The sequence below is a fragment of the Leptosomus discolor genome, chromosome 9 (genome assembly GCF_034619465.1).
Source record: "Leptosomus discolor isolate bLepDis1 chromosome 9, bLepDis1.hap2, whole genome shotgun sequence".
Classification (NCBI taxonomy): Eukaryota; Metazoa; Chordata; class Aves; order Leptosomiformes; family Leptosomidae; genus Leptosomus; species Leptosomus discolor.
Window position 1 is genome coordinate 36,522,360 of NC_141399.1, and position 24,220 is coordinate 36,546,579.

The 24,220-nt window shown below is 45.8% G+C and overlaps 1 protein-coding gene across 1 annotated transcript; it reads left to right on the top strand.

Annotated features, from left to right (window-relative positions):
• Positions 1 to 11,248: 11,248 nt before the first annotated feature.
• HMGN5 (high mobility group nucleosome binding domain 5) lies at positions 11,249 to 19,869 on the top strand. The gene is made up of 6 exons (XM_086470248.1): positions 11,249 to 11,263; positions 12,450 to 12,479; positions 12,999 to 13,028; positions 13,933 to 13,983; positions 17,913 to 18,056; positions 19,355 to 19,869. The coding sequence occupies exons 1-6, from the start codon at positions 11,249 to 11,251 to the stop codon at positions 19,400 to 19,402; spliced, it is 318 nt and encodes a 105-aa protein (XP_086326374.1). The 3' UTR covers positions 19,403 to 19,869.
• Positions 19,870 to 24,220: the final 4,351 nt, after the last annotated feature.

Sequence of the window (24,220 nt, forward strand, 5' to 3'; positions counted from 1 at the left end):
TGCGGCTTCCTGCGCGCCGGGTCCGGTTACCTTGGCCTGGCGCTTGGAGGGGTGACAGGAGTGCGGGACGGGTAGATGTCACTGGGCAATGACATTTAGACTTAAGAATTTCCTTTTAAAATTTATTCCAGTGTGAAAGTTACTGCCCAAGTGACGTGTTGGCCCATGCCAAAAGACAGACTGAGCACCCAGTCGAGTTCTGTGACTTCCCATAACTATGTAAAGTGTCTTCCATGCAAATAAAGCATCAAAACGCGTATCTGGCGCTCTGCTTGGCTTCCCTCGCCTGCTCTGGTCTGTGCCATGGCCCAGCGCTTCGTGCTCTGCTTGGTTAACGCTGTGTGGAAGGCCCAAGGGGACACTGCAATGCCACGGCACGCTGTTTCATCGTTCATATTAATTAGGACCAGTGGATGAGACCTCGAAGAGTTCTTAATTGTTACAGTTGTGGTGACGTGTTATTTAGGGAAATTTATATTCAGCACCTGTCTTCCGCTTGCCTCTGGTACTCCAAATATGACCTTACATATATTTTATTATACATTCTGATGGCAACTTCACAGAAAATGGAAAATAATTACAGCGATAGACATAGCAAGCTGAAATTTTCACACCTACCAGCTAACATGAAAGGTGTTTGTTCTGCTCTTGGGAAAAAGGGGGGGAGGTATTTCTGAAATTATTTTTTCCAAACAAATAAGTCTTCCTGGTTTGAATTATCAGGTGTTCTCTTCTAACCACAGGCCTGATTAAAAAAAAAAATTTAAAAAATGTTGAATTAAAAAGTCTATTGAATTAAGTCACCTATATTCGTTTTATTCATTTGACAATAGTGATGGAAACGTAGACATAACATTGACCTCTGGCAACGTGATTTTTCCATACAATAGTAAGAAGAAAGAGAACTATTTTGAGGATGACATGCCTAATTGTGGTGTTACTTATGATACTTCTGTGAATCTTTGAGACTGTCATGAGATTTACAAAACATGGTATGTTTTGAAATACCAATAAACCAAAATGTATTTAGGATGATGGTATGCAATCAAAATTCCCTCGTTCAGGGAATTTAAAAATCTAATAAAAATAAATTATGTACTTTTTAATCTCTTTATACCAAACTGAGTCAAGTCTTAAAATCTTCAAGGAATGCTTCTTCAGATGTGTTTGTACAGCCCCTCCACAGCTGCTTGAGAAATGCACTGATAATTCATGTGCCAGCCTGTAATCTGGTTCATGGCAAGGAACACTAGAGGTAGAAATCACAGCTTATCGTAAAGAATGAACAAATGCAGGTGGAGAACGGGACAGATAGGTTTATTTGAACTTTGGCCTCACTTGTTCCGTTGGCTGGCTGCCTGCTCTGTGGCTAGCTTCCCTCTCCTCCTTGTAACTCACTTCAGCTCCTCGGAGTTGAAATTCTTCTGGAGTGAGCTGCACCTTGTCTTTCTGCCTACTAAAAAAACTGGTATAATCATTACTCTCAAAAGTGCACTTTAGAAGGCATTTTATCTTCATGAAAGAAGATTTATTAAGCTAAGAGCAATACATGAATTGGGTATTATTGAAACAACTGGGTTTTCTTGACTCATAATAGTAAATTTGCTACTCTATTGGCAGAAAAGCACAATGTTTTCTATTCCCAGGCTACTCATGTAAAATCCATGGTTTTATTTTTGTTTTCACTATTAAACAGTTGTGAAGTGTTTAATTATCCTACTCAAGGTAGACCAAAACCTCAAACAAAATTAACAAACTGATATTATGCCTCTAAGAGGAAAATCTGCTCCTGTGCAGCCAACAAAACAGCGTGTGTGTAATACTCAGTGATGACTGTTGTCTCCTCAATTCCTTTGTGCACTTGCTGTAGCGTGTGTTTGTACAAGGCCATCTTGTCAGGCTGCATCTTTTATTACTGTCACTAGAAGGAAAACTAGAGAGTTGAATTTTGGTTTATAATAGTTTATATATTATGAAGCAGAAGTATTGAGTAAATGGCAGCACTAGCCCTGATCTCAGTGGCAGGGGGAGTGTAAGCGCTTCCTCATGGGGAGGAGCCCCGTGCTTTGCCCACCCTGGAGTCACTTGGCGATTTCAGATAAAAATGTTGCCAGTAATGGCAAAAATCTACTTGCTTTTTTCTTAAACCACAGACAAGGATGGGGGCTTCCGAGTACTGGCAAATTAAGCTATTTAAAAAAAAAAAAGAAATGCAGTAGAATCTCATGATGAAAGACACCACAGTAATCAACTGCAAAATCCCTCTTGTGCAAAAGGTCAGGAAGCACATGTGCTCCAAATGCTCCACAGCTTCTTTGTAACCACGGAGAAATACATCCAGAATTCAACTGCAAATATTTGGCTAGTAACCTGAGACCGAGCCAGGTTTCATTCTCTGATCGTGCTTGTACTATTGCTAGAGAAGACGATCTGGATCTGTCTGAACTCCCGAAATGGAGGAACATGGGATCGGCGGGAGATGTCAGCTCAGCGCTCTCAATAGGAAATAAGAAATCTATTTTTCATTTCCAAACCCAGCCTACCAAGCTTGCCCATAGCTGGAGCCAGAAGGCAAACTGTGACTCAGAGCCTATCTTCTGACTTCGCCCGTGCTCTGCGAGAGCCACGTCCTGCCGCAGCCTGTGCCGGGGCCCTGCTGATTTACGCTGGGTGGAAACTCCTCTCCCCTGCTCCAACACGTTTGTGGCAGTGGGTGGGGAAGTCCTGGAGATCTGCTTCTCCTCCTCGCTTTTAAACAGAGCAAGGCCAGGTTGCCCTGTTTTCGTATGTAAGTGTGCAAGACCATGGCAGCGGGTCCCACGGGGGATAAACCACGCTGCGCAGAAGCTGGCACTCCGCGCTGCTGCTTCCGTGTGCCGATTACCTCCACGATGGAACTAACGGCGTTACGCTGGAGTCTCTCCTAACAGCGACGTGTACCTGTATGACAGAAACCACCATAGAACCCACCCAAAAACTCCCGCATCGCGCCGGGGCTCGCTTCTACGGGGTGTCGCCCGCACCAAGCGTATCCCTCGGCTCTCCGCCGAGAACGGGAAAGGCACGAGGAGGGCCGGAGCCGGGCTGTGCCCTTCCGGCAGCCTCGGGGGCGGCTCGGGCCCCCCCACCGGTTCCGGCCCCGCCAAGGGGGGCGGCGGCAGCACCGGCCCCGCCGCGGCCTGCCGGGCTGCGCCCCCTGCTGGCGGCGGCGGCGCCTCGGCCCGGTCCTCGGGCGGAGCCGGGGGGCGAGAAGCGCTGGGTGAGGGCGCCCCGGCTCACCGGACAAGCCCTTTGCCAAGGCCTGGGACCAAAGAGAGCCCGGCCCACGCCGGAGGAGCGGGCTGTGCGCGGCGGGTGCAGGCTGTAACCGTCGGTTTGCAAACGAAGGGGGAACGGGCAATTTTCATGTTTATAGACCCGAAGTTGCCTGTGGGGTCTGTAAATGCTGAACTGTAACTAACTCCGCCTTGGGGGCTGGGGTGCAGCGGTGCTTTGGAATCCACAGCAAGCTTTCAAAGAGCAGCAGCAGGCTCGTTTGATGGCGTTGGGATGAACCCAAGCTGGAGGATGACTCCAGGTACGCACACAGCGCACGGCAGCAGCTGTGACACGTCGCGTGGGTCTGCTTTACAGGTCTGTTCCTATTGCACCCCACTACCTGCTGGAATTGATCTGGGCACATGTTCCAAGCCTCATCCAAGACAAAGGCTGGACAGCCCTTTCAACTATTTTTGGCAGAGTACATCTTATGCATAAAAAAACCCCAAAACCTAAACCGAAGCCGGAGGGGCCAGCTAGTCCAAGGGCTGGAGATTCTGCATTTCTGCTCCAGCAATTCATTTGCTCTGGCAGTAAGACCCAGCAAGAGGCGATGCTCCTGCCAGGATCACCTGCTTGGCCAGCGCTGGGTATCAGCAGCCAGACCCCAGATCCTGCTCCAGCTCCCTGCTGCTGCCCTGATTATTGACAGCAGCGTTACACGGCTTGGCTACGGCAGACAGCGTCAGGATAGTCACTGTTCCCAGCCCCCGACACCTTCCCGTCCCTCTGCTGACTTCTGTCCAGAAAAGGGCTGGCCGTGCACAGCTCCCTGCTTTGGGTCTAGTCTCTCATTTTCCTTGTACTCCAGACTGGCCGTCCACCCTGCCAGCTCCGAGCTACCACCCAGCCCTGGCTCTGACAAGGCCTGTGCATGCTCCTGAAGTGCACTTAGTTACCCTGAAGTACCTGAGGGAAGTACATGGGAGGGAATGCTACAGATACCAGGGTTTCAGCCAGAATAACAGGAATAATCACTCTTTTAGTGCCGTTTTAGGCCAGTTTGTTCAGTGGGGCATTCTGAGAGGGCTGGTGTCCTGAAAGGCAGAAGATAGAATCCAGAAGTCTGCCAACACCCTTGGCCGGTCCCTGGCTTCCACTGACTCAGGACCCGGACTGGACAGAACACATTTTTGTGCTCTGAACACTAAATCCTGCCTTCGCAGAGCCCGTCCAGTGAGAAACCTGCAGTTCCTGCTTGCTGTGAGCTCAGAGCAAGCTGAAAGAAGGAGAAGTGGAGCTGGATCGGTACGTGATGCCTGCAATGGCATTGTTTGAAGAGAAATTTTTACGTATTTGGAGATAATCGGTACATTCACAGTTGAAGAGGGCTTGGGGTTTCCTAAGACTATGACAGTTTTGGTCAAAGGGTCCGCTCACAGGCTTACTTCTCCCCTTTCCCTATCCTTGTGTTCTGGGCATCTTCAGATGGCTGTTGGAGACTTGTTAAAAAAAATAGGTAGCGTGGCTTTGTAAAAATTCCCTGTGCTTACTTGGTCCCAAGCCTCTCCAGTGCTGAGTCTCTCCGGGAACAGACTTTAAAACCTGGCGGCATCAGCCATCTCCTAAGGCTGCGTGTGGAAGCGGTTTTAAAGGAAGGCGTACACTCTTCTGCGGGCGTGGTGAGGACCATCTGGCAATGGTTAGTTTGTTATTATTTGCTTTGTCGATTTATTCTAACCCTTGCCGATGCTTCAGTGCAAGACAGATCCTCAGGCGAGCTTCTGAGTTCCTGTCTGGGAACTTCCCCAGCCTCCTCCACAATAAACGCAGATGCAAAAAACTCATTTGGGTTTTCTGCTCCAATATTGTCTTTTGTACATGTTCCTTTTATATCTCAATAGCCGATTCGTTCTAGAAAATGTCTGTCAGGCTTCCTGCTCCTGACGAGAGTGAAAAATGACTTAGTATGCTTTTTAAGTCTTTTTGCTAGTTGTGTGTCAAACTCTGGTTTTTATACAACCATTTTTATATTTCACTTGTTTATAATCTTTTCTGTTTTCCTCATTAAAACACAAATCAAACTTTTTGAAGGATGCCTTTTGTTTCTGATAGCCTCCCATGTCATGCCTTTTAGCCATGTTTGATATTTTAGCCAATTTTTAGCCACGCTTGATCCTCGTATGCACTTTTTTTTGACAGGCTATATGCATTTGGTCAGAGCTTCCAATGTGATGTCTTTCAGTAGTCTCCATGCTGCAAAAACCCCTTTTATTCTTTTAGCTACACCTTTCAGCTACCCCTTTCAGCTTGTTTCAAGAAGCCTTCTCGCTCTTACAGAGTTCCCCTTTTCAAAACTAAGAACAACAGGGGATTTCTTTTGCTTTTGTTGGTCTGATCAGTGGTGACTCTCAAGTACCTAATGGTCACTGATGCAAAGACCTGTTAGGTTCGGTTCTCTGCCCTCTGCCAAAGGAAGGGTTGCTTCTCCTTTCATGGCTTCCCTCACCAGCTGCTCCACACAAAGTCATTAATAGCATCTAACCATTCACCCTCAGACATAACAGTCTACACGGAGACACTGGATGTTTCCCATCGCAGTTGTGTTTTCTGCCCTTGCCACCTCCCTCGTCCTCATCATGTTACGTTAGCTGATGGAGTTAGTCCTGTGTTATAATAGTAGCAGACAATTCCACTTATCTCTACGTTGAGAAGTCACCAAATCTGTTAATAATCTCCCTCGTGTTGTGGGTGAGGAAATTTATTTTCTGGTTTATAATGCCAGATTGATCATCTGTCCTAGAATGGGGCACACCAGACCAACTGGCCAGGAACTGGCACCACTTTGCCCACACGTGACTCTTCAAACTTGCTTTTCTCTTCTCATGTGCACTACCATAACCTCCTGTTTGATTACTGTAACGGCAGCCACCACACGTTTGAGACCTGTGCAGCAGTGCGCACTGTGTGAGAATCGTGGAGGAAAAGGCAAATAAAAGACAGTGTTGGCAACTGATCGGCTGATGAAACTACTCATTTTTCTTTTGTGCTTTTTCTGGCTTCATTTTAGTAGAAGTCTTAGTTTTGACTGCTTTTCCAAATTACCTCTTATTTTAAAGAACCAAAACTGGAAGAAAGAAAGAACCAAAAGACAACCTTGCTGCTGACAGTCAGCTTGTCTGACTGCAACGGATTGAAATTTCTTGTTGTCTGTATTTTGTGTTTAGTAAAAGTCTGCTTTGGTGCTTGCAGTCATCCCCTTTACTACCAAGGACTACGTAGGAAGGTGTAGCTGAGCCAAAGGTTTTACTGAAGTAAAGATGAACAAATGGAACGAATGCGAATCCTAAACCAACCAACAGAGTTACAGCCTCATGTTCCCAAATTAATAACCACTAAATGTTTCATCACAATCAATACTGAATTGGACACATGGATCAATTCTTACCCAGGACAAACCATAAAATTACCCAAGTTAAACTATAAAATTAACCAAGCACAAGCATCTTCTATAGATCGATAATCCACTCATCCCAAAAGTTATATAAAATACGGCCAACAGGCACTTTAAATGCCAGGTACATAACATGAGAACACACTTTGTGATATTTTGCCACAAAACAATGTATGTATTAATAAAACTTGTCATATGCGCCATGACTATGAGCGCATACAGAATCCTAATTCCCCTTGCCTCTGAACTGGTGATTCTGGGGCTGTTGCACAGTTACATGAACCAGGCTGAGAGCTGAACGTGTCCAAAGCCTGTGGCATGCTTGCTTCTGGGTAAAGAGGTCAGCAAGGCAGTGAGGGCAGCCCCGCCATGCCATCAGCCACACTGGCAGCACCTGCGGATGCGTCTCATCCACCCTTCTGATTCCAGAGAGAGTGGTGTTGAAGAACAGCACAATCACTGTACCTTCAGTAAGACCAAGTCTTTACGCATTAGAGACCAATGAATCGGGGAATAAAATGCCTCCAGTCTGAACACCATGACCGTGAGAGCTGCAAGACTACCAAGATCCCATGGTGGGAAGGAGTCTCCTGATGTTGAAAACTCACATGAACTTTAGCACAAAGGAATGAGAAAGCAACATATACCTAACCGCCTTTGGGGAAGGCTACAAGTCAGTCACCCAAGAGTGACTTTGGTGTATTTTGCCTTTATTCAGAAACATCTCGATCTGGTTCAAATACCTACGCTTATAGAAGCAGAATTCAAATTTTAGCACTAAGTTTTCTTGTGGAAACAGTAGCACGGAAAAGATTAATTTCTGGTTTGTTGCTTTGATTTACTCTTGACATAGTCTGGTGTTAGGGTATCACAAATTCAGCTTTAGGTCTTTTTGTACTGAATAAAAAATGCCAGTTTTGGCAAAAACACCAAAAAAGGTCGCATGGTACAAATGAACACTCTAGAATAAACGTCTTCTCCTAGGCCTAATTTATCAAAAAGGTTTATGTAGTTAGTTTTGTACCGGCAGTCCATGTGCCAGATTAGGTGTATCAGCCCGTGCCATTCCAACATGTCATCAAGTCCTTTTTGTCTTTCCACACCCAACGTAAAGCTACTGTACAGTCATAAAGCTCCATACTGTGTGCTGTGACTAACGTCGTAGTGAGCCCGCGCCCTGTCTGGATCAGGTTTGTGCTACTCTGTTAACGATGGTGGAACCACCGTCTCCTCTGCTTTAACACCGACGGCGAACACGAAGGACGGAAGGTCTCCGTGGCATGGCCAAGCACATCACTGCTGCTTTTACCCGCTGCTTGGTTTTGGTCACAGATAAACATACAGCTACGTCGGTGATTTAGCAGAAAATTCAACCAGCCATGGCCACCTCCCCATTGATTTGATAGGTGACTTCCTATTCTATCCAGCTGTTATTGCATAAAAGAGTATTTAATTGCTCCTTCCACTTGGCCTGAAGGAGGGTGTTTAGAATACCCATAGGCTACAACCAGGTCTGTAATTTTCTACAGGTCTGCATGTAACAGCCATTATAGTTTCAGCAGAGCAGTATCTCACGGCAGTTTATCCTATCTATTCAGAGGAAAGTGATCTTCCAACTAATGATTATTTAGGTCAGTTTGTGGTTTAACAAACACTTTTTAAATAGTCAAAAAGTTGGAAAAAATATAAAGGTGAAAAAGAAGGCATAGCAAATATAATGCAAAAATTAGCAGCGAATTTTAAACCTGTGCTTAATTTGCAGTGCACATTTTGATCCAAGCTTTCAACCAAATTGCTTGTCATGCAAGTTGTTCAGGAGAAGATGTTGACAGACTCTTCAACAAATTCCTGTTCCTTTTCCACAAATGTACAAACACTCCTGTCAGAATACAGAAGGAATGAAACAATAACTGCAGGGAGACAGGCAAAACCTTTCAAGGCAACTGACAAAAGCAACTGAAGCTCAAACCCTGTTGGTAATGGAGAACTTCTGCTATTGGCCACTGACTCTTGAAAGAAGAGCTCTTGAAATGCGGTTCAGGTGAGTTTTAGTTCAGAAGATGGAGAAAACTATTGGAAACGCTATTGAAAATCTTGATTAATACAGGAGAATTTGACGGTGGCATGATTAACAGGTAATGTGAGAGAAAGAAACCCATTGATATCTGAACATTTTTTATTTATACACATTGAAAATAAGAGCAAAACAAAAGACAATCCTATTACTGCCAGAAAAGGAGAACAAATAAAGGAAGGCACAAAAAAAAAGCTCTGCCTTCTTTGCCTTCAAATAAAGTGAATCGCCACCCATTACTAAAGACAAACTTTTTAGGAATATGACAGCAACAGGTAGCAGCAGGAAAGAACAGACCAAATTGTACTTGGTTATGGGATTACATTGAGGTTAGCAGCACCTGGAAAACGCACTCCCCAGTATTTGGGGGCCAGTCACAGACATTTTGCAATGGTTGGTGTGTATCAACAAAAAAATCATGGCATTTGATGGTTCTACATTGACTGGAGGAAGTGGGAGAAAAGTGGGCCTGTGGATGGAAAACTGCTCAGCTTAACACCAAAGTCCAGGAAAACAATAAACTATTGACATATAAGCACTTTTGAGAATGAGGTAAAGTGAAAAGAGACAAGTCAAAAAGTCACCATGAATTTGTCAAGAATAGGGAGAACAGCTGTTCAGAGAGCAGCACGGAAAGGGATCTGGGGATTAGAGGGGATCAGAAAAAGAATCTGAACCGACATGGTGATGCTGTTGCAAAGTCAGCAAATACCACACTGAGGTAAGTTACCTAATTAACCTGATTATTGGATATGGATCTAAGAAAGAATGCCAAGTTGAAGAGTCTGGAGCAGCCTCAGAATGATATAAGGTTTAGAAAATATGGTCTATGAGATCATCAGACCTATGAGAATTTTAGTCTAGAAAAATGAAGTTTAAGGGAGAATATGGTATTATGTCAAATGATACCGTATCTAAAATGTTAGTATAAAGTGATGCTTATTAATTGCTCTTTGTATCTGCTAGGCTGATACTTCACTGGGCAAAGAAACAAATTCACAACCAAAGTACAGTTTAGATGCTGGGGAAAACATCGTGGTTTCAAGGACAGTTGAGTGCTGAAACAGGCTGTCGAGGAAGAACGCAGAATCTCCTTTATTGTAGGTTTTTAGAAAGAGGTTGGACCAGCTTTTGGCAGGAATAGCAGCCACGCCTCAGAGCACCAGCTCCTGCTTTAAGTCTTAGTTGCAAAGTGCTTTGGTCCTATAGGTGGTTATTAACACATGCCTTGTGTGTTCCCCAGAGAAATATACAAAACAGATGGCGGAAACCTTGTCAGAAATTGCAGTTAGTTATGATGGAAACGAGCAAATTGTCCTTAATCCGTGCAGAAGCCTGAGGCTTCACTTTAGGGCCTACCTCAAACCCATAAGCCCAGCTCCGCAAAAGATCCCACACGCCTCAGCCACGATATGACAGACCAAAAGGAACTTCAGAGCCCAAACTAGTCCCGAAAATCCCTGCCCAGCTGTTGCCCAGCCCCAGAGGCACTTACACGCCGTTTTTACCCCGCGGGGCCAGGGCGCACAAAGGCCGCAGCCCCCGCCGCGGGCTGAGGTAACCCGGGCCTGGGGAGGCGGGGGAGGGGGGGGGGTTGACGGCCCTTTCCAACAGGTACCGCAAAAGCGGGACGTGGCGGCCGCCACCCGGCCCAGCTGCCCCCCACCCCGGGGCTCCCCGGCCTCTGCTGCCGCCCGCCCTCGGCTGCCAGGCCGCAGCGCCCCGCGGCATGGCGGCCCCCCGCAGCCCCGCGCGGCGGGAGGGCCGGAGCCGCCGCCGAGGCGGCCATGTTGTCGGCCTGCGGCCTGCGGTAACTTTCGGGGAAGTTTCTTTCCCGGCCTCTGGGGGGAACGCGGGGAAGCAGACAGAGGGGGACGGGGACGGGGGGGGGGAACGACGGGGAATCTGCGGCCGCCGGGGCAGGACGCGGCATGCGCGTAGGCGCTGGAAGAGGCGGCGGGCCGGGGGCTGCCCCCGCTCCGCGTCGCCTCCCCGCCCGCCGCGGGCCGCGCTCGGGCTGGCGGCGGCGGCGGCGCCGTATTCACCGCGCGCTTTAGGCCGGCTCGGCTGCGCAGACAGCGTAGAGCCGCCGTCCCTCCGTCTGCGAGCGTCTCTCGCGCTACGACCGCCAACCCGCCCCCCATGGCCACGCCCCGCCTCCCGGGCCGCTGCCCGCACTCCCATTGGCCGCCGCGGACGTCACTCGACGGCTGGGCCCATCTCGCGCTCCCCATTCATGCAGTTTGGTTGCGTGTTGGTGTATTTTACTGTTTGCAATAAAGAGGGGGGGATTTTTTTTTGTTCAGTTTCTGCTGCAATTAACTCTTGGTCCCTTGTACATCTTTCTTTTTTTTTTTTTTTTTTTTTGCAATTTTGCAGAACGGTTGAAACAGTTTTTTGGTGGTTACATTTATTTTTTATATATATCTATATATTTTGCAATCAACTATTAAGGTGCAACTATGCCCAAAAGAAAGGTAAGTACGAAAAAAAAATAAAATAAATAGGGGAGACAGATGGGGAGCGAAGGGGAGAGATCAAAGCAGCGTTTGCAGAATTATCTGTAAATTTATTTTTGCGCGCGCGCGTGTGTGTGTGTATGTGGAGTTTTTTTGCATTTTTAATTTTTTGTGTATGTCCTAAAGCGGAGCCGGGACCGGAGGGAGAGGGCTAAGGGTGTGTGTTGGGGCTGCTCGGCGCGGCCGGGGGAACCCGTGAGTTCACTTTGGGGCTGTTTTGTTTGCAAAGGAGAAGGCTGAGCAGTGTCTCCATGCTGGATTACAAACAGCCATAGTGCTGCTGCTGCCCCTATGGAGAACACAGGCAGGCAGCGCTCAGCACCGACGCCTCTGCCCCTCTCCCACCTCCCAAAACCCCGCAGCCCACCGGCTCTAACCCTTCCAACCCCTCCGGGGAGTATTTTAAGGCAGATCGGGTCATTCCTTGGAAGGATTTGGGTTGAAACGGTGCCTCTTTTCTCCTGCGTTTGCCTTTGTTCTCTTTTTTTTTTTTTTTTTTTTTTTTTTTTCCTCCCCTCCTCTCCCACTTCTTGTCATACCAGATGGTTGTGCAATGGTAATTTGGTGCCATTAGGCGGCGCAGAATTTGAAACTGTCCTTGAAGGAAAGCGGGGAAGGGATTCACCACCATAATTAGTAACTTTAGCTCGGCGGGGAACACCGGACACCCACCTCCCCCCCCCGCAACCCCCCCCCCCCCCCCCTTCTCCGCCTCCCTCAGCCCCGACCCGCCGCGACCGCCCGTGGGGGGCTTCGGCCGGGCCCCGCCGACCCCCGGACCCGCCATCGCGGGGCCGAGGGTCGGCGGGGCCGGGCCGAAGCCCCCCGCGGGCGGTTGCGGGACCGTGTGTCCGTCATTGTCCTTGCGCGGGGTCGGCGACGACCTTGTTGTGGCAGGTGAATTTGGCGGGAACTTTTTAAATGCGCTGCCGCCATGGCCGCCGCCGTGGCATTGTGGGAGTTGTAGTCCGTGAGGGGAAGGGAGGCGAGAGGGGGAAGCCGCCATCGACCTCTCCTCCCGCTCCTGGGCCCCCGAGCGGTGTGATTTACCCTGAGGGGTCTGCTGGGTGGTTAAGGGGAAGGATTCCCCTCGGGGCTCCGGTTGGCACCGCCTTCTCACCTCGGTCTCTCGCTTCCCTTGTAGGCTCCAGCTGAAGGCGAGGCAAAGGAGGAGGTAGGAGCTGCTTCTTCGGTGCCCTGGAGCTCCTCCAAGGACTTGTGTGGTGCTCCACATAACTTACAAAGCGCCTGTACCTTGTGTGGGCATCCGTGGCCCCTGGGGATGGGTGCGGGCTCGGGCCCAGGGTGCCCAGGCCCCATCCTTGGCCTGAAGGTGGGCGCTGGGTGTCCTGGCTGCAGCTCCGCTGGGCTGAGGCCAGAGCTCCGTCGGTTCCGATAGGAGTGTATCCCCTTTAGCCTGACAGGCAACGGCTCGGTGGCAGAGCCTTCATGGGACAACTCCTGGAAGTGAAGAAGCTTTATCACTTACCACCTCGGTGGGGTAAAAGGGCGGCAACGTAATAATTTCATAATCCTAGATTCATAATCCTCATGCCCGTAATTCAGTAAATTCTAGGGTTTGTATGGGGCTTCATGGTGTCATGCACGTGCTGTGTTATTCAGGGTTGCAGTTCTGAGAAAGCACTGCTTTAGATGCTCTCTGAATTTTAGTGACACATCTTTCTTTACGCAGCCAAAGAGAAGGTCAGCTAGACTATCCGCTGTAAGTATCTTTATTTACTCTTGTGATATTACATCAAGTGGAATGCTAAGTTCTAGGGGACAGTTACAGGGAAACTATTGGGGGTTTTTGTCAAAGGCATAGAGTATTGCAATATTTAAAAGTAAAATTCCCATTCTATGTTTCCAGTCCTTGAGTATCAACACATTACAGGCTTGCTTTTACACATCTCACATGAGGCACAACATCTGTGTTTGTTAGCATTCAGTCTAGACACGTGAGTATCCAGAGTCAAGCAATATTTATTTCAAGATGCATGTGTTCTCTGTAGGTCGTCTTCATAGAAATACCTGCTCGCAGCCTTATAAATTACCTGCTCTCTCCTTAAACTTGTAACTTGCCCATCGATTTTGCAGGCCCAACTGTTGGGTAAACTGAGACCTCGGAGGTGTAAATCCGTGTCATGCAGTGGGGTTCAGCCCACAGTCACAGCCTGAAACAGGCTCTTGGCATCCTGTTCTATGGACGCTTAGTGCACCCAGCCCTTTTTTAAGCCGTCTTGGAAATGCCAAGTGGGTGACAGTTGCTATTTAAAAAAGAAAGTCCTTAATTTTAGTGAAAGCTAAGATGTGTATTCACACGTGGAGTTATGTCCAAAAGTTAATAGCTTTCATTTTCGACACACGCTTGTGTTCGCAGCAGACAGTAACACACAGACACAGTAACAATCCACTTACTACTGCTATCAGCATCTGTACCATAACCACCATAATGTACATGAGGAAAAAAGAGTTTGGATAAACGAAACGTGCTGACATTTACTCCTTTATACTACAGAATGAAACAGACAGCTGGTTTTTGTTTGAATAGTTTTCAAAAGTTACCAATGTGTTGCTAAAACATTTGTAGCCTTTGTCTGACTCTTTCCTATGTGTGTTTTGTACAGAAACCTGCTCCGCCTAAACCGGAGCCAAAGCCCAAAAAGGCAGCACCGAAGGTAAGTCTTTGAGATCTCCTGAGGTTATACTTTTCTTTCTCAAGGTGTTTATAGCAGGAAAAATACACCCACAACTAACCATTTTGGATTTTCATAATTTTCTTTAAAGATTTAAGATCAAATTATGTGAGTTAAAAGAACGTGAAAGTTGTAATTTTATCCAATTCCTACTGAAGGAGCGTGGTAAACTGAACAGATTTTGTATCGGTTGTGGTGAGGCTTTACTGCTTGCCTTGCAAGGCCATTCTGAAGTTTCATGTAGTGCATTGTTGGGAAAACGGTCCTTTGAATAGAGATCAGAGACTCAGTTAGAGATGGCATTGAAAATGCTTTTAATTACAGTTTCTTACTGTGTTTTCATTCAAAGGCACTCTTTTCAGTTAGTTATCAGTTTATCAGATTTTAATCACTGCAGATAAAGTTCTACATACCTGTTTCCTTAGGCTGGATGTTTTTGGAAACATCAAAAATATTGGCATATCTGACAGTATAGTTACAAAAGAAACTATTTAAAGCTCCTCTTTGCTTTGGAGCAACAGTTTGAACTTCAAAAGGGGACAGTTCTGCCATCCATGAGGTATTTCTTTATACCCCCTTCCTGTCACAAACTTCCCCAGCAGTCACAGTTTGCAGTGCTTTTTTTAGATCTGTCTGTAAATATTCAGATTGTATTAGGATTTTGCAGCTAGGGGAAAAAAAAATCAACAACAAAACTTTAGTGTTCTTTTTAACCTCATCCTGTCATACGTGGGTGGCCGTACGGGCAAAGCGCAGGTGCAAGAGGTGCTTTAGGTACAGAAGGGGATGACGGGCTGGGAACCAGGAGCTCTTTTCTGTACATTTAAAAGGCATTGCAGCTGCATATGGCACAGCAGACTTGCAGATGATGAAAATGATTTACTTCCAAGTCCTGCTGTATGGAGCAGCAGAGACATCGTGAGAAATGGGCAAGAAGGAGAACCCCGCTTGTCATTTTGGGGACCCCACGCCTCAGCTCTGTGATCGCAGTGGTGTGCAGAGCTAGTTTTTCACATCTGCGTCTTGCAGCTGGATTTCTAGACCCTATTCCGGGTTTCTAGATCCCATTCTGGATTTCTCGATCCCATCTGGAGCGACAGGGAAAGCTGGGAACCCTGCTGCTCCGCTGGCACCCTCTGGATGGCATCTCCCCCTGGTGGCTGGTCCCCCGGGCAGAGGAGAGCCTGCCGCTGGTGGTTGCTCTTCCAGCCCAAGTGGCAGAGAGCTGGCTTGGGGATCTAAAAGTCCTGGGTTCAGCCTCTGCTGATGACCCATGCAGAGGTCAGTGCAGTTGCATATGATGTGCATTGTTGGTATTTTCTTTTCTTAAGTTTGCTTTTTTATTGTTGCTGAAACATCTCAGGGTTTATACACCAAAGCTGCGTTAAACGAATCTTAAAAGTTGTGAAAATAAGCATGCAAAAGTTACGGACTGTAAGTGACTGTCAAAGCTTACTTTGGTCCCTTACTGCACAAGCTGTATGGTGTGGTCTCCCTCTGGGATCATACACGGTTTAGTTCTGCTGGGAATAGTGCCTTGGTTGTTGCCCTGCACGTTGCCCCGCAGTTGGGTTTGGAAAGCATGGGTCCTCGTGCTTCTGAGGTGCTGGTTTGAAGCCAGGATACTTGAGCTGCCTTTTTATCTCTCTAGAGCTCCTAATACTGGATTGGTATTGTGCAAAGGGGATTGTAACAAGAATTGTGCAGGCATCTTTAATTCTTGTTTCCCCCAAATACTTGAATTTGCAACCTTCACGTTCTTCGAATGTTTTTTTTGAGCATGTCAGAATAGATTTCACTTTTTAAACTGCGCCATATTGAAAAACATAGAGCTGGGAAAAAAGTTCTATCACTTTGTAAAACACATGACCTTATTACTGAATTGATGTTGCCATCTGTATAGGAAAAAATATTCAGGAAAATTAATGCATGGTATCAGCTGAGAACTAGCTGAGAGGATGGAAGAAGCTTGGAAACTGAAAAATAACATTGTCTCCTTGGGTGTTCTTCTTCCTGGACTCACTCGGTTGTGGAACGGGGCTTGATCCCTTACAGAACAGCCGTTAGCTTGTCCCCAGAAGCCATGGATCTGTGTGCTGCGAGACGCTTTCTGCCTGGTCAGTCCAGCCATGGAAGCCAGTTTCTGTGGATTCTCCACAAATGCTTTCTGAAGAGGGGCTTTACCAGCAAAGAGCGGGCTACAGCGAATTCCAGTTTTAGCTCTGATAGTACTTTGTTGTCTTTTTTTAATGGGGTGAGGGAAAAGATACCCTTCTGCAAACAACCCCAAGTCTTTCAAAATCCTTTATGGCTGACATTGGAAGAGCAAATGACTAACACGCCTGTGCTTGTGAGTTTGGAGCATAATGGTGCTGCTGGAGGAACCCTTCACAGGGGACTTGAGCTTCAAAGGTCTGATGAGGTCTGTTCAAGTGACAAGAGAGCAAACCAGTACCATAGTGGTATTGCAATTCTAAGCCTTACTACAGTGCCAGCATACCTGGGTGCTGATATTACTGTGATGCTGATCCTTTTGGTGCCTCTTAAATATTGGACAACTGCTCAGCCAATGGAGGGGAAAGAGTGAGTGTGGAGGCATACTCTTCTCATTCCTCCTCTGGTGACTCTCTTTCTTCTCTGGGAAAGAGCCACTACCTGTTGCTGATAAGTCAGTCCCCAGAGAGGAGGAGGGGCTTGTTGAGAGGGGGCACAGCCCAGGAGAAGGGGCGTCTTAATACCGTATGTAGCAGTTTCCCAGGTGGGCTGAGGTCCCTCAGCAAGGACAGACTGGGGAGTGGGAGGTCAGAGAAGAAAGAGACCCTCACCCATTTGAGTGCTACTAACCTCCTGTCTTACATTTTCTGCATTATGATAGGAGTTGGTGCTAATTTGGGTGAATTTTTAATCATCGGTATCATTGAAGAATCAGGTGACTTTTCCCCTTATACTCCATATCTGCGTTTCCCCTTAACAAGCAGCTCATTTTTAACGGGAATTAATTTTGTACACTAATAAGCAAGTTGAAATAAGAAAGTATACTTTTTTTGTAACTTCTAGTCACTGAGACAACTCCATTTTCTGAGTAGCGATACATATATATTCAGTAGTTATCCGTTTGTCTTCACTTCCCTGTGAGTAGCAATTTTGCAGGTCTTTATGGTTCCCTTATTGGCACTACGTTAATCGAGTGAGGAACTAAGCTGGTTTGCTTAGTGCAGTTACTGGCAGCAAGAGGCAGATCCTCAGAAGTGAAACTAAAGAGAGTCATGCCAGCTACTGTACTGGGGTCGGGATCTGACCTTGCCATATACGAAACTTGCTACAGAAGGTGTAGCATCAAGTGTTGTTTAGATTTAGCCTGATCCACATGTAAGAAACTGCACTTAAATAACAAATGCAGAGTTCTCCTTGTTATTGAAGTGATGCTGTTGAGCCCCCAACTTGTGTGTCGCACAAGTGGTTTATTATAGTAAGGAATATTTCTGGCAGGGAAGGGGGAAAGTCCTTTGACTACAGCTTTGTTACAGTTTTCTAAATAGGCATTAATAGCACATCTGAAGTATTCTGGTATTTCCACTAGTTGTACATGTTCTTTTTATTCTGTGGTATGCCTTTCAGCAGCACAGCAGAAATACAGGCCAATTCAACATTTTTTAGCTAATTTCATTGAATGCCTATTTAAAACAGGAATTCTTTTAACCCCAGCCACCGCTTCTTTTATATTATGTACTTCCCAGTAGCACATTCAGGACAGAGCAAAAGGAACGTGCTTCTCCTCGGAAACTTTCATCCCATCTTTGCTAATAGGAAGTTCAGTTCGTAGAAGCAGGTTTTAGAGATGACAATGTGCGTATGCAGGTGCACGAGGTGGAAATTGGCGTTTACCATATCACAGTCTGTTTTCTTAACAGAAAGAAAAGGCAGCAAATGATAAAAAGGAGGACAAAAAGGCAGCAACAAAAGGGAAGAAAGGAGCCAAAGGCAAAGATGAAACTAAACAAGAGGATGCTAAAGAAGAAAACCACTCTGAAAACGGAGATACCAAAACTAATGAGGTACTTTAGCTACAGTAAACATGCGAATAAACACAGATCTGTTGGTAATACAGCTGCAGGAGCTAACGATCGGGCCTCCTTGTCAGAAGGTGGTGTGTTTCACTGCCATCCTGTAACGACCACAGTATCTGCACAGGGCAACTCCCAGGGAGAGCCTGAAGGAATGGCATTCTCCTTCAAACTCGTTCCCGCTGTGCAATAGAGCCCTTCCACAGGTAGGCTGTGCTGTCGTAGTGTCCCCCTCAGGGCTGGTGCAAGAGCAGTGCAGAGTATTGGGGGAACAGTAGGGCTCAGTGAGATTGCTGTCCGACCCTGAGCTGACTCTGCATATCCTCCCTGGATCGCTGGATTGCCTCATCTGCTCAGCACGGGTTGATACTGTGCCAGAAATCTGGTTTTAAGTTTTACACAATTCTTTAAAACAATTCCTCGCCTCAGAACAATTCAACAAGAGATCTGCAACATAAACTTGGTCTTGCCTTTTGATCTGCAAGTCTCTTTCTTCCAGGTTCTTACCGTATCAGCTACGTACCTAAGAGCTGCCATTTGTTACGACTAGCCACGAGCTTCACTCAGCTCCCGATGGCATTTCCTAGCCCATTTCTTCCTGATAGTAGAAGTGCAATGTGTGCTACGGGCTCCCTTTGCCCCTGTAGGCGCAGACTAGCCTGTTGTGTTCTCTGTTGCTTTTGATTTACAGTGACCTCTCTCCATGTGTTGCGTATCATTATCCAGTTAATGAGTCATTTATTCTTTCATTTTTAAACTAATTCTGGAGCTTCTTTGCTAAAAATTAATGCGGGACTAATGTACTTTAAAGGATCTTTGATAGCAGCTTCTCAATTTTGATGTGTTGACTTAAAAAGTAATAGCAGACATTTTTCTAGGGAATAGGTGAGAACAATTTCCCCAAAGTTTGGACAACAGACAAGTATCACGGTTTTATGTGTAATTCTGACACTTCCCTGTGACTTACGGAGATGAGGACTTGAACTTGCCGTGGCGAATGATAGGTCATAATCTCAAATAGGTCCTAAACTTCTGCCTCTTTTGAGGCACTTAACATTCCAAAATTAACTTGATAATTAATTAATACTCATCTGTGCTCTAATTTTTAGAATTGCCAGCCGCCATGATGTTGGGTTGATATTTGCTGTAGTGGCTGTGCGTTCTCGTCTGTCTACACAAAATGTTGTCGGTCTCGGTGCTGACAAACTAGCCTCTCTTTGATGCTTGTTCGAATGGAATCTGATTAGCATGACAAATAATATTTCTGTTCTTCCCAAACACTTTTATAGGCACCAGCTGCTGAAGCATCTGATGATAAGGAAGCCAAGTCCGAGTAACGTTAACCCTGCCCTATATCTCCATCATTTGGTATCCGTACCTCCATGCTGTATTGTTAACAGAGAGGAATATTTTTATCAACTATTTTATAAATGCAGGTTTTTTTAGCATGAATTTAATTATGGAACATCTTCATCTCGGTTACTTGGGAATTAAATCCCTAACAAACAAAACAAAACAACAAAAAAATCATTGTTTTTAAATTTTGTGATTGTAATAGTTTGTATGGTACATGGAAAGAATAAGTGGTGGTAGCTTTTGACTTCTGTCAGTGTGTCCCTTTTTGTGTAAGTCATGCTTACAGACTTCAGATTTTAATTTTACCCTTGTATGTGTTGTATGGTTTCTTAAAGTGGGGAGGTCTCAAAACAAATAACCGTGTTAAACATTCCAGTGGTTCTGTGGGTTGCTTTTATAAAGAAGGTGAGCTATTTTCATGAAAAACCTAAGAGCTGGAAATTTGTTGTTTCCCAAATGTAATTTTATTTTGTCAGTTTTGAAAATAAATAAATAAATAAAAGTGTAATCATGTTTTTAAATGAAATACAAACATTTCTTTTAAGAGGGCAGGTTGGTTGTATGTACCCACTGTTAGGAATTTTGCTGGATTTATCTTAATAAAAAAGACTCCTCAAAACCTGATTGTGGTTTGTTGCTTGTGCTGCAAACGGACTGCTGGAAAGGTACCGAATTCCAGAAGAGTTGCAGGAGTGCCAAGCTTTGGGCCGAGAGAGCCTGTGCAGCTGGAGAGCTTTGGGCCGGAGCATGATTAGGGCTGGAGCCTCTGTCGTCTTCAGTTGGGTAAGCAAAAACGACGCTGTGGGCCAGCCTCTGAGCAGCCGAAACAGGAGGAGATGGTTTCAGAAGAAACATGGTGGCTTACACCAGCTGGGGACTTAGCCAGCGCTTTCAGAGGAAGGCTGGCTGGTGAACTCCTGTCACGTACTCAAGGCGGGATGCTTGGGGGTGTCCAAATTACCGTAAGCGTTGTAGGCGTTACTATAAATTCTGTCTGGTTGTCTTTTATGTGCCTGTTAGTTGATGATGATTTTGAGGGGTGTTCTTTCCTCTTAGAAATGCTGCAGAAGCTTAGAGACCACGAGGTTTGCACCAACTCTTAGTAGTATAAAATAGTTTCCTGTTGATGTTGGAATGTTCGTAGTCCTGGTTAAAGCACGTACTTCCATAACTGTTGTTTATAGTTTTCTTTAAACATTTATTGCCCACAGAATGTTTTTTTGAATTCCCTTAGCTTCTCCTGACATGATGCCATGTGTGTACAGAAGTGCTTCCCATTGATGCAGGCTTCGTTGTTCTGGGAAATGACAGCTAGACTGGACATCAGTTAAATGGGGGGTTAGGATTGGTTTTAGCTAGCCTCAGTTTTGTGCTACAGCCATTCTATCCAACTTTTTCAAGGACACTTCCAAATTTCCTCCTAAAGCTTCCTTTTATATAAAGTCTCTTCACACTGATGGCCAAATACATTATATATTTAATAAGAAGGAAAATGTCTGCAATGCAGAAACCTTATCTTTTGCATTAAATTGTTTCGCAGCCCAGCAATGTGAAATTCCAAGAGCTTGCATATTTTATCTCGTATCCAAAACCTAACTCAGCATCTCAGCGCATGGTGTCTCGTATTAAATGCGCATTTCAGGATCGGTACCCCAGGGCACTGGCTACTAGATGATGTTTAACGTGGATTTAATTTTCAAGGCCTAAAGCACTGGGGATTTTTGTTCCTGCTGCACCACCTTTCATTCTGTAGAGCTGCTCTGTAAAAGCATCAGGGTTAACTGAGCTGGATCTTCCTCAGCAATAAAGGTGAGAGAGTATTTAGGGGCCTTTTCCTCTGCAGTATATTCCCTTCCTCCAGCCCAGCCTAGATACAGTGCCTTTGAGGCACGCTGCAGCCTCTCCTGCAGTGAAAAGTGGTGGAGGGAAGTAGCTGGAATCCCCTGCCTGCTGGGGGTGTGGTGAGATGCGGGTGGTTTACACACTGCTGGGGTTTTTGTGTATGTCGTGGACTTCTTTTCTTTCTGTGGGCTTTTCCCATGAGTATGATAAGAGCAGTATCGCAGGGCAGCTGGGCTAAGTTGCCCGTGTTCAGCTGACATTTCTGCCTCCTGGGATTGTTTCCTATGGGACGCACAGATTGGTGTCCGAAAAAATTTGGGCAATTTAGTAAAACCAGGGAGATTCTGAGATGTCCCAGCTTGAAGAAGGATCCAACAATAGTTCAGAAAGCATCATGGCACTTTTACACATAAACATATTTATGGAACTTGGCCTGCTTTTGAATAATAAAAGATTGCTAAGAAGCACAGCAGCCTGCTTTAGACACATGGTACAATCATTTTTAGGGTCTGACTGCTGCTCGAAGTCAATGAGAAATACCAATGGGCCTGTACTGCTTCAGGGAGAAAAATCCATATTCAAATGAAATGTTTTATACTGGCATATTGCCCCCGCCCCCGGTGATTTCTCTAAAAGGGCTTAAAATAGCAAATCCAGCTCTGCAAGGAAGGTGAGCTCCAGCTCCAAACCTTGGTACCATCGAACCATTTAGCCTCTAGTCACTGAGCGTTTTGAGCATTGATTTAAGTAACAGCAGGCAATATGAATGTAGTTGATATTTTCTTCTTAGTGAAGGGCTCATCCATATGCCAAGGTATAATCAGCCCGTCACATGCTAATTGAGGTCACTCAGTATGTTAAGTCATGTTTCTCCATTTTAATACAGAGGTTGTTATACAGAAACATACAATTGAGTGTTTGGTTTTGTTTATTTCTTCCTCTTCCAGTGCCAGGGCAAGAGTTGTTCTTAATTCTATAACTATTGTTATAATCAGATTCCTGTTTCAAATAAGTACAGAAAATTGCTTAAGAACTTTTCAGACAAACCTCCTTGCTCAAATTCATAACTTTTCTGAGCAATGGGGTATTGAGAGAGTTGCACAACTAAACAGATTGCTGCCTTCTGCCAAATCCTCCTCATCTGTTGGTCCTGGTGTCTAGACACGGAATCAGTGGCTAGCTCCATGTCAGCTTTGCTTAGTTCATGGTTGTCCAAAAAGTAGGGGTTTCAAAAGGAGGAAACATTTTCACTGACCAGTCAGCTGGGTGTGCCTGCTTTCAGGTTCAGTTGGAATATGTGGAGAATATATCTCCGTGTGCCTTCACGGAGATCCCTGCTGGCTGTTCAGCAGTGCTCTGGGTGCAAGCAGTACACATTTGCCTATTCTGATGCCAGTTATGAAAGATTCATAGAATTGCTAGGCAGGCAAAATTGGCCGCAGGAGTTTGATTATCTTCATTAACCCTGACAAGGACGGACCTTAGAAGATGCAGCGTGGTGAACAGATTCATGAGTCTAAAGATAGTGATGGTTCTCAGGTGGCGTAACTGTATTTTTAGCTGGGGAAGGAGATTTAAGGTGAGGTTGGCAACAAACTTGCAGTGGTGAGGTACCCTTATAGCTTGTCCGTTATTGGACAAGATACATGTACAACCGTTGACTTGTGTTTTGAAGTGAAACCTGGTGAAAGGAGGCGATACTGCTGGTTATAATGTTTTAGATATTCGTTGTTGCTTGAGGTAGTTGACAAACCTTAGGTCCTGTCTAACAAGCAGACAGCGAGCACTACCGACACCGTTACCTGCTAAGCAGGAACCCTACAAATCGTTAAATATGACATGCAGAGAAAACCCTCATGTCAAGGTGAGCGCAGTCTGTGGGTCTGTCATGCTGTGCTAAGTCATGTTGGGCATTTGAGCGACCAGTGCTAGGCCTGGAGAGGACAGCAAAGTGGTTCAGGTGGGAATCCGTGTCTGGGGCCACTGTGTCCTGTCCAAATAGAAACATTGGTAGCGTACAGCTATAGAGTCACGGTTAATATAGTGAGATGACAGTGAACAACGGCCCAATTTTAGTGCAACATTGGAGGAATCATGCTAATGCTTCAGACTCATCTTACTGCTAAGGGGGTTCATCATAGTGATTTTATTTAGCTGCAATCATTGGACAAAGCAAGGCTCCTCACTAGGATTTTTGTTTTGTTGTTCTTGCCAGGCTTGGTGCATAAATAGGACTCAAGATAGGACTTTTGGTGCAGGCTCCTAGTGCAGCATGGGGCTGAGGTAGCTTCAGGATGCCTTTAAAGTCTACTGAAACTTCCCATTCCTCGCAGTAATGCATGTTCTTACAGGATCTTCAACAGAACTTGGGCAAGCATTTGCTTGTTGCTTTGTCAGAACAATGAAAGGCTTAGAAAAACACTGCTCACCGTCCTGGAAAGTAAGGTTTGAAATGAGAGGAAGCACCTCGAGACTTCTTGCTGGTGTCCATCATCAGCAATGTGCGGGAGAAGCACAGGGGGAGGAATGGGAGAGGAAAAGCGTGGCTACCGTCAGCACGCAGAAAATGAAAATCACAGCGAGGTCCTTGGGATTTTTAAAAAAAGGGTAAATAAGGGAAAGAAAAAAAAACCAAACCCCAACACCCTCAAACCACATACAAGGAAGGCTTTTATAGGTACATCCTACATCCACCTTTGCTCCTTTGAGTGAAGTAACTGCATGCAAAAGCCAGAAAATCTGATGGGTCTGATTTTCAGATCAAGAGCAACTTCCCTGGTAGTTAATGGAGTTACATTGGTGTTAATCTGATGAAGTAGAAAGAAAATTGAATCCCCTGAATAGAAACGGATGGCTCTTCTTTCTAATTGTCCCAGTGGTGATGTTCCTTCCCTGTGCATCTGGCGTGAGAGTCCCTGCTCTGAAACCTGATGCCCTGGATGGGCTCCAGAGAGCCG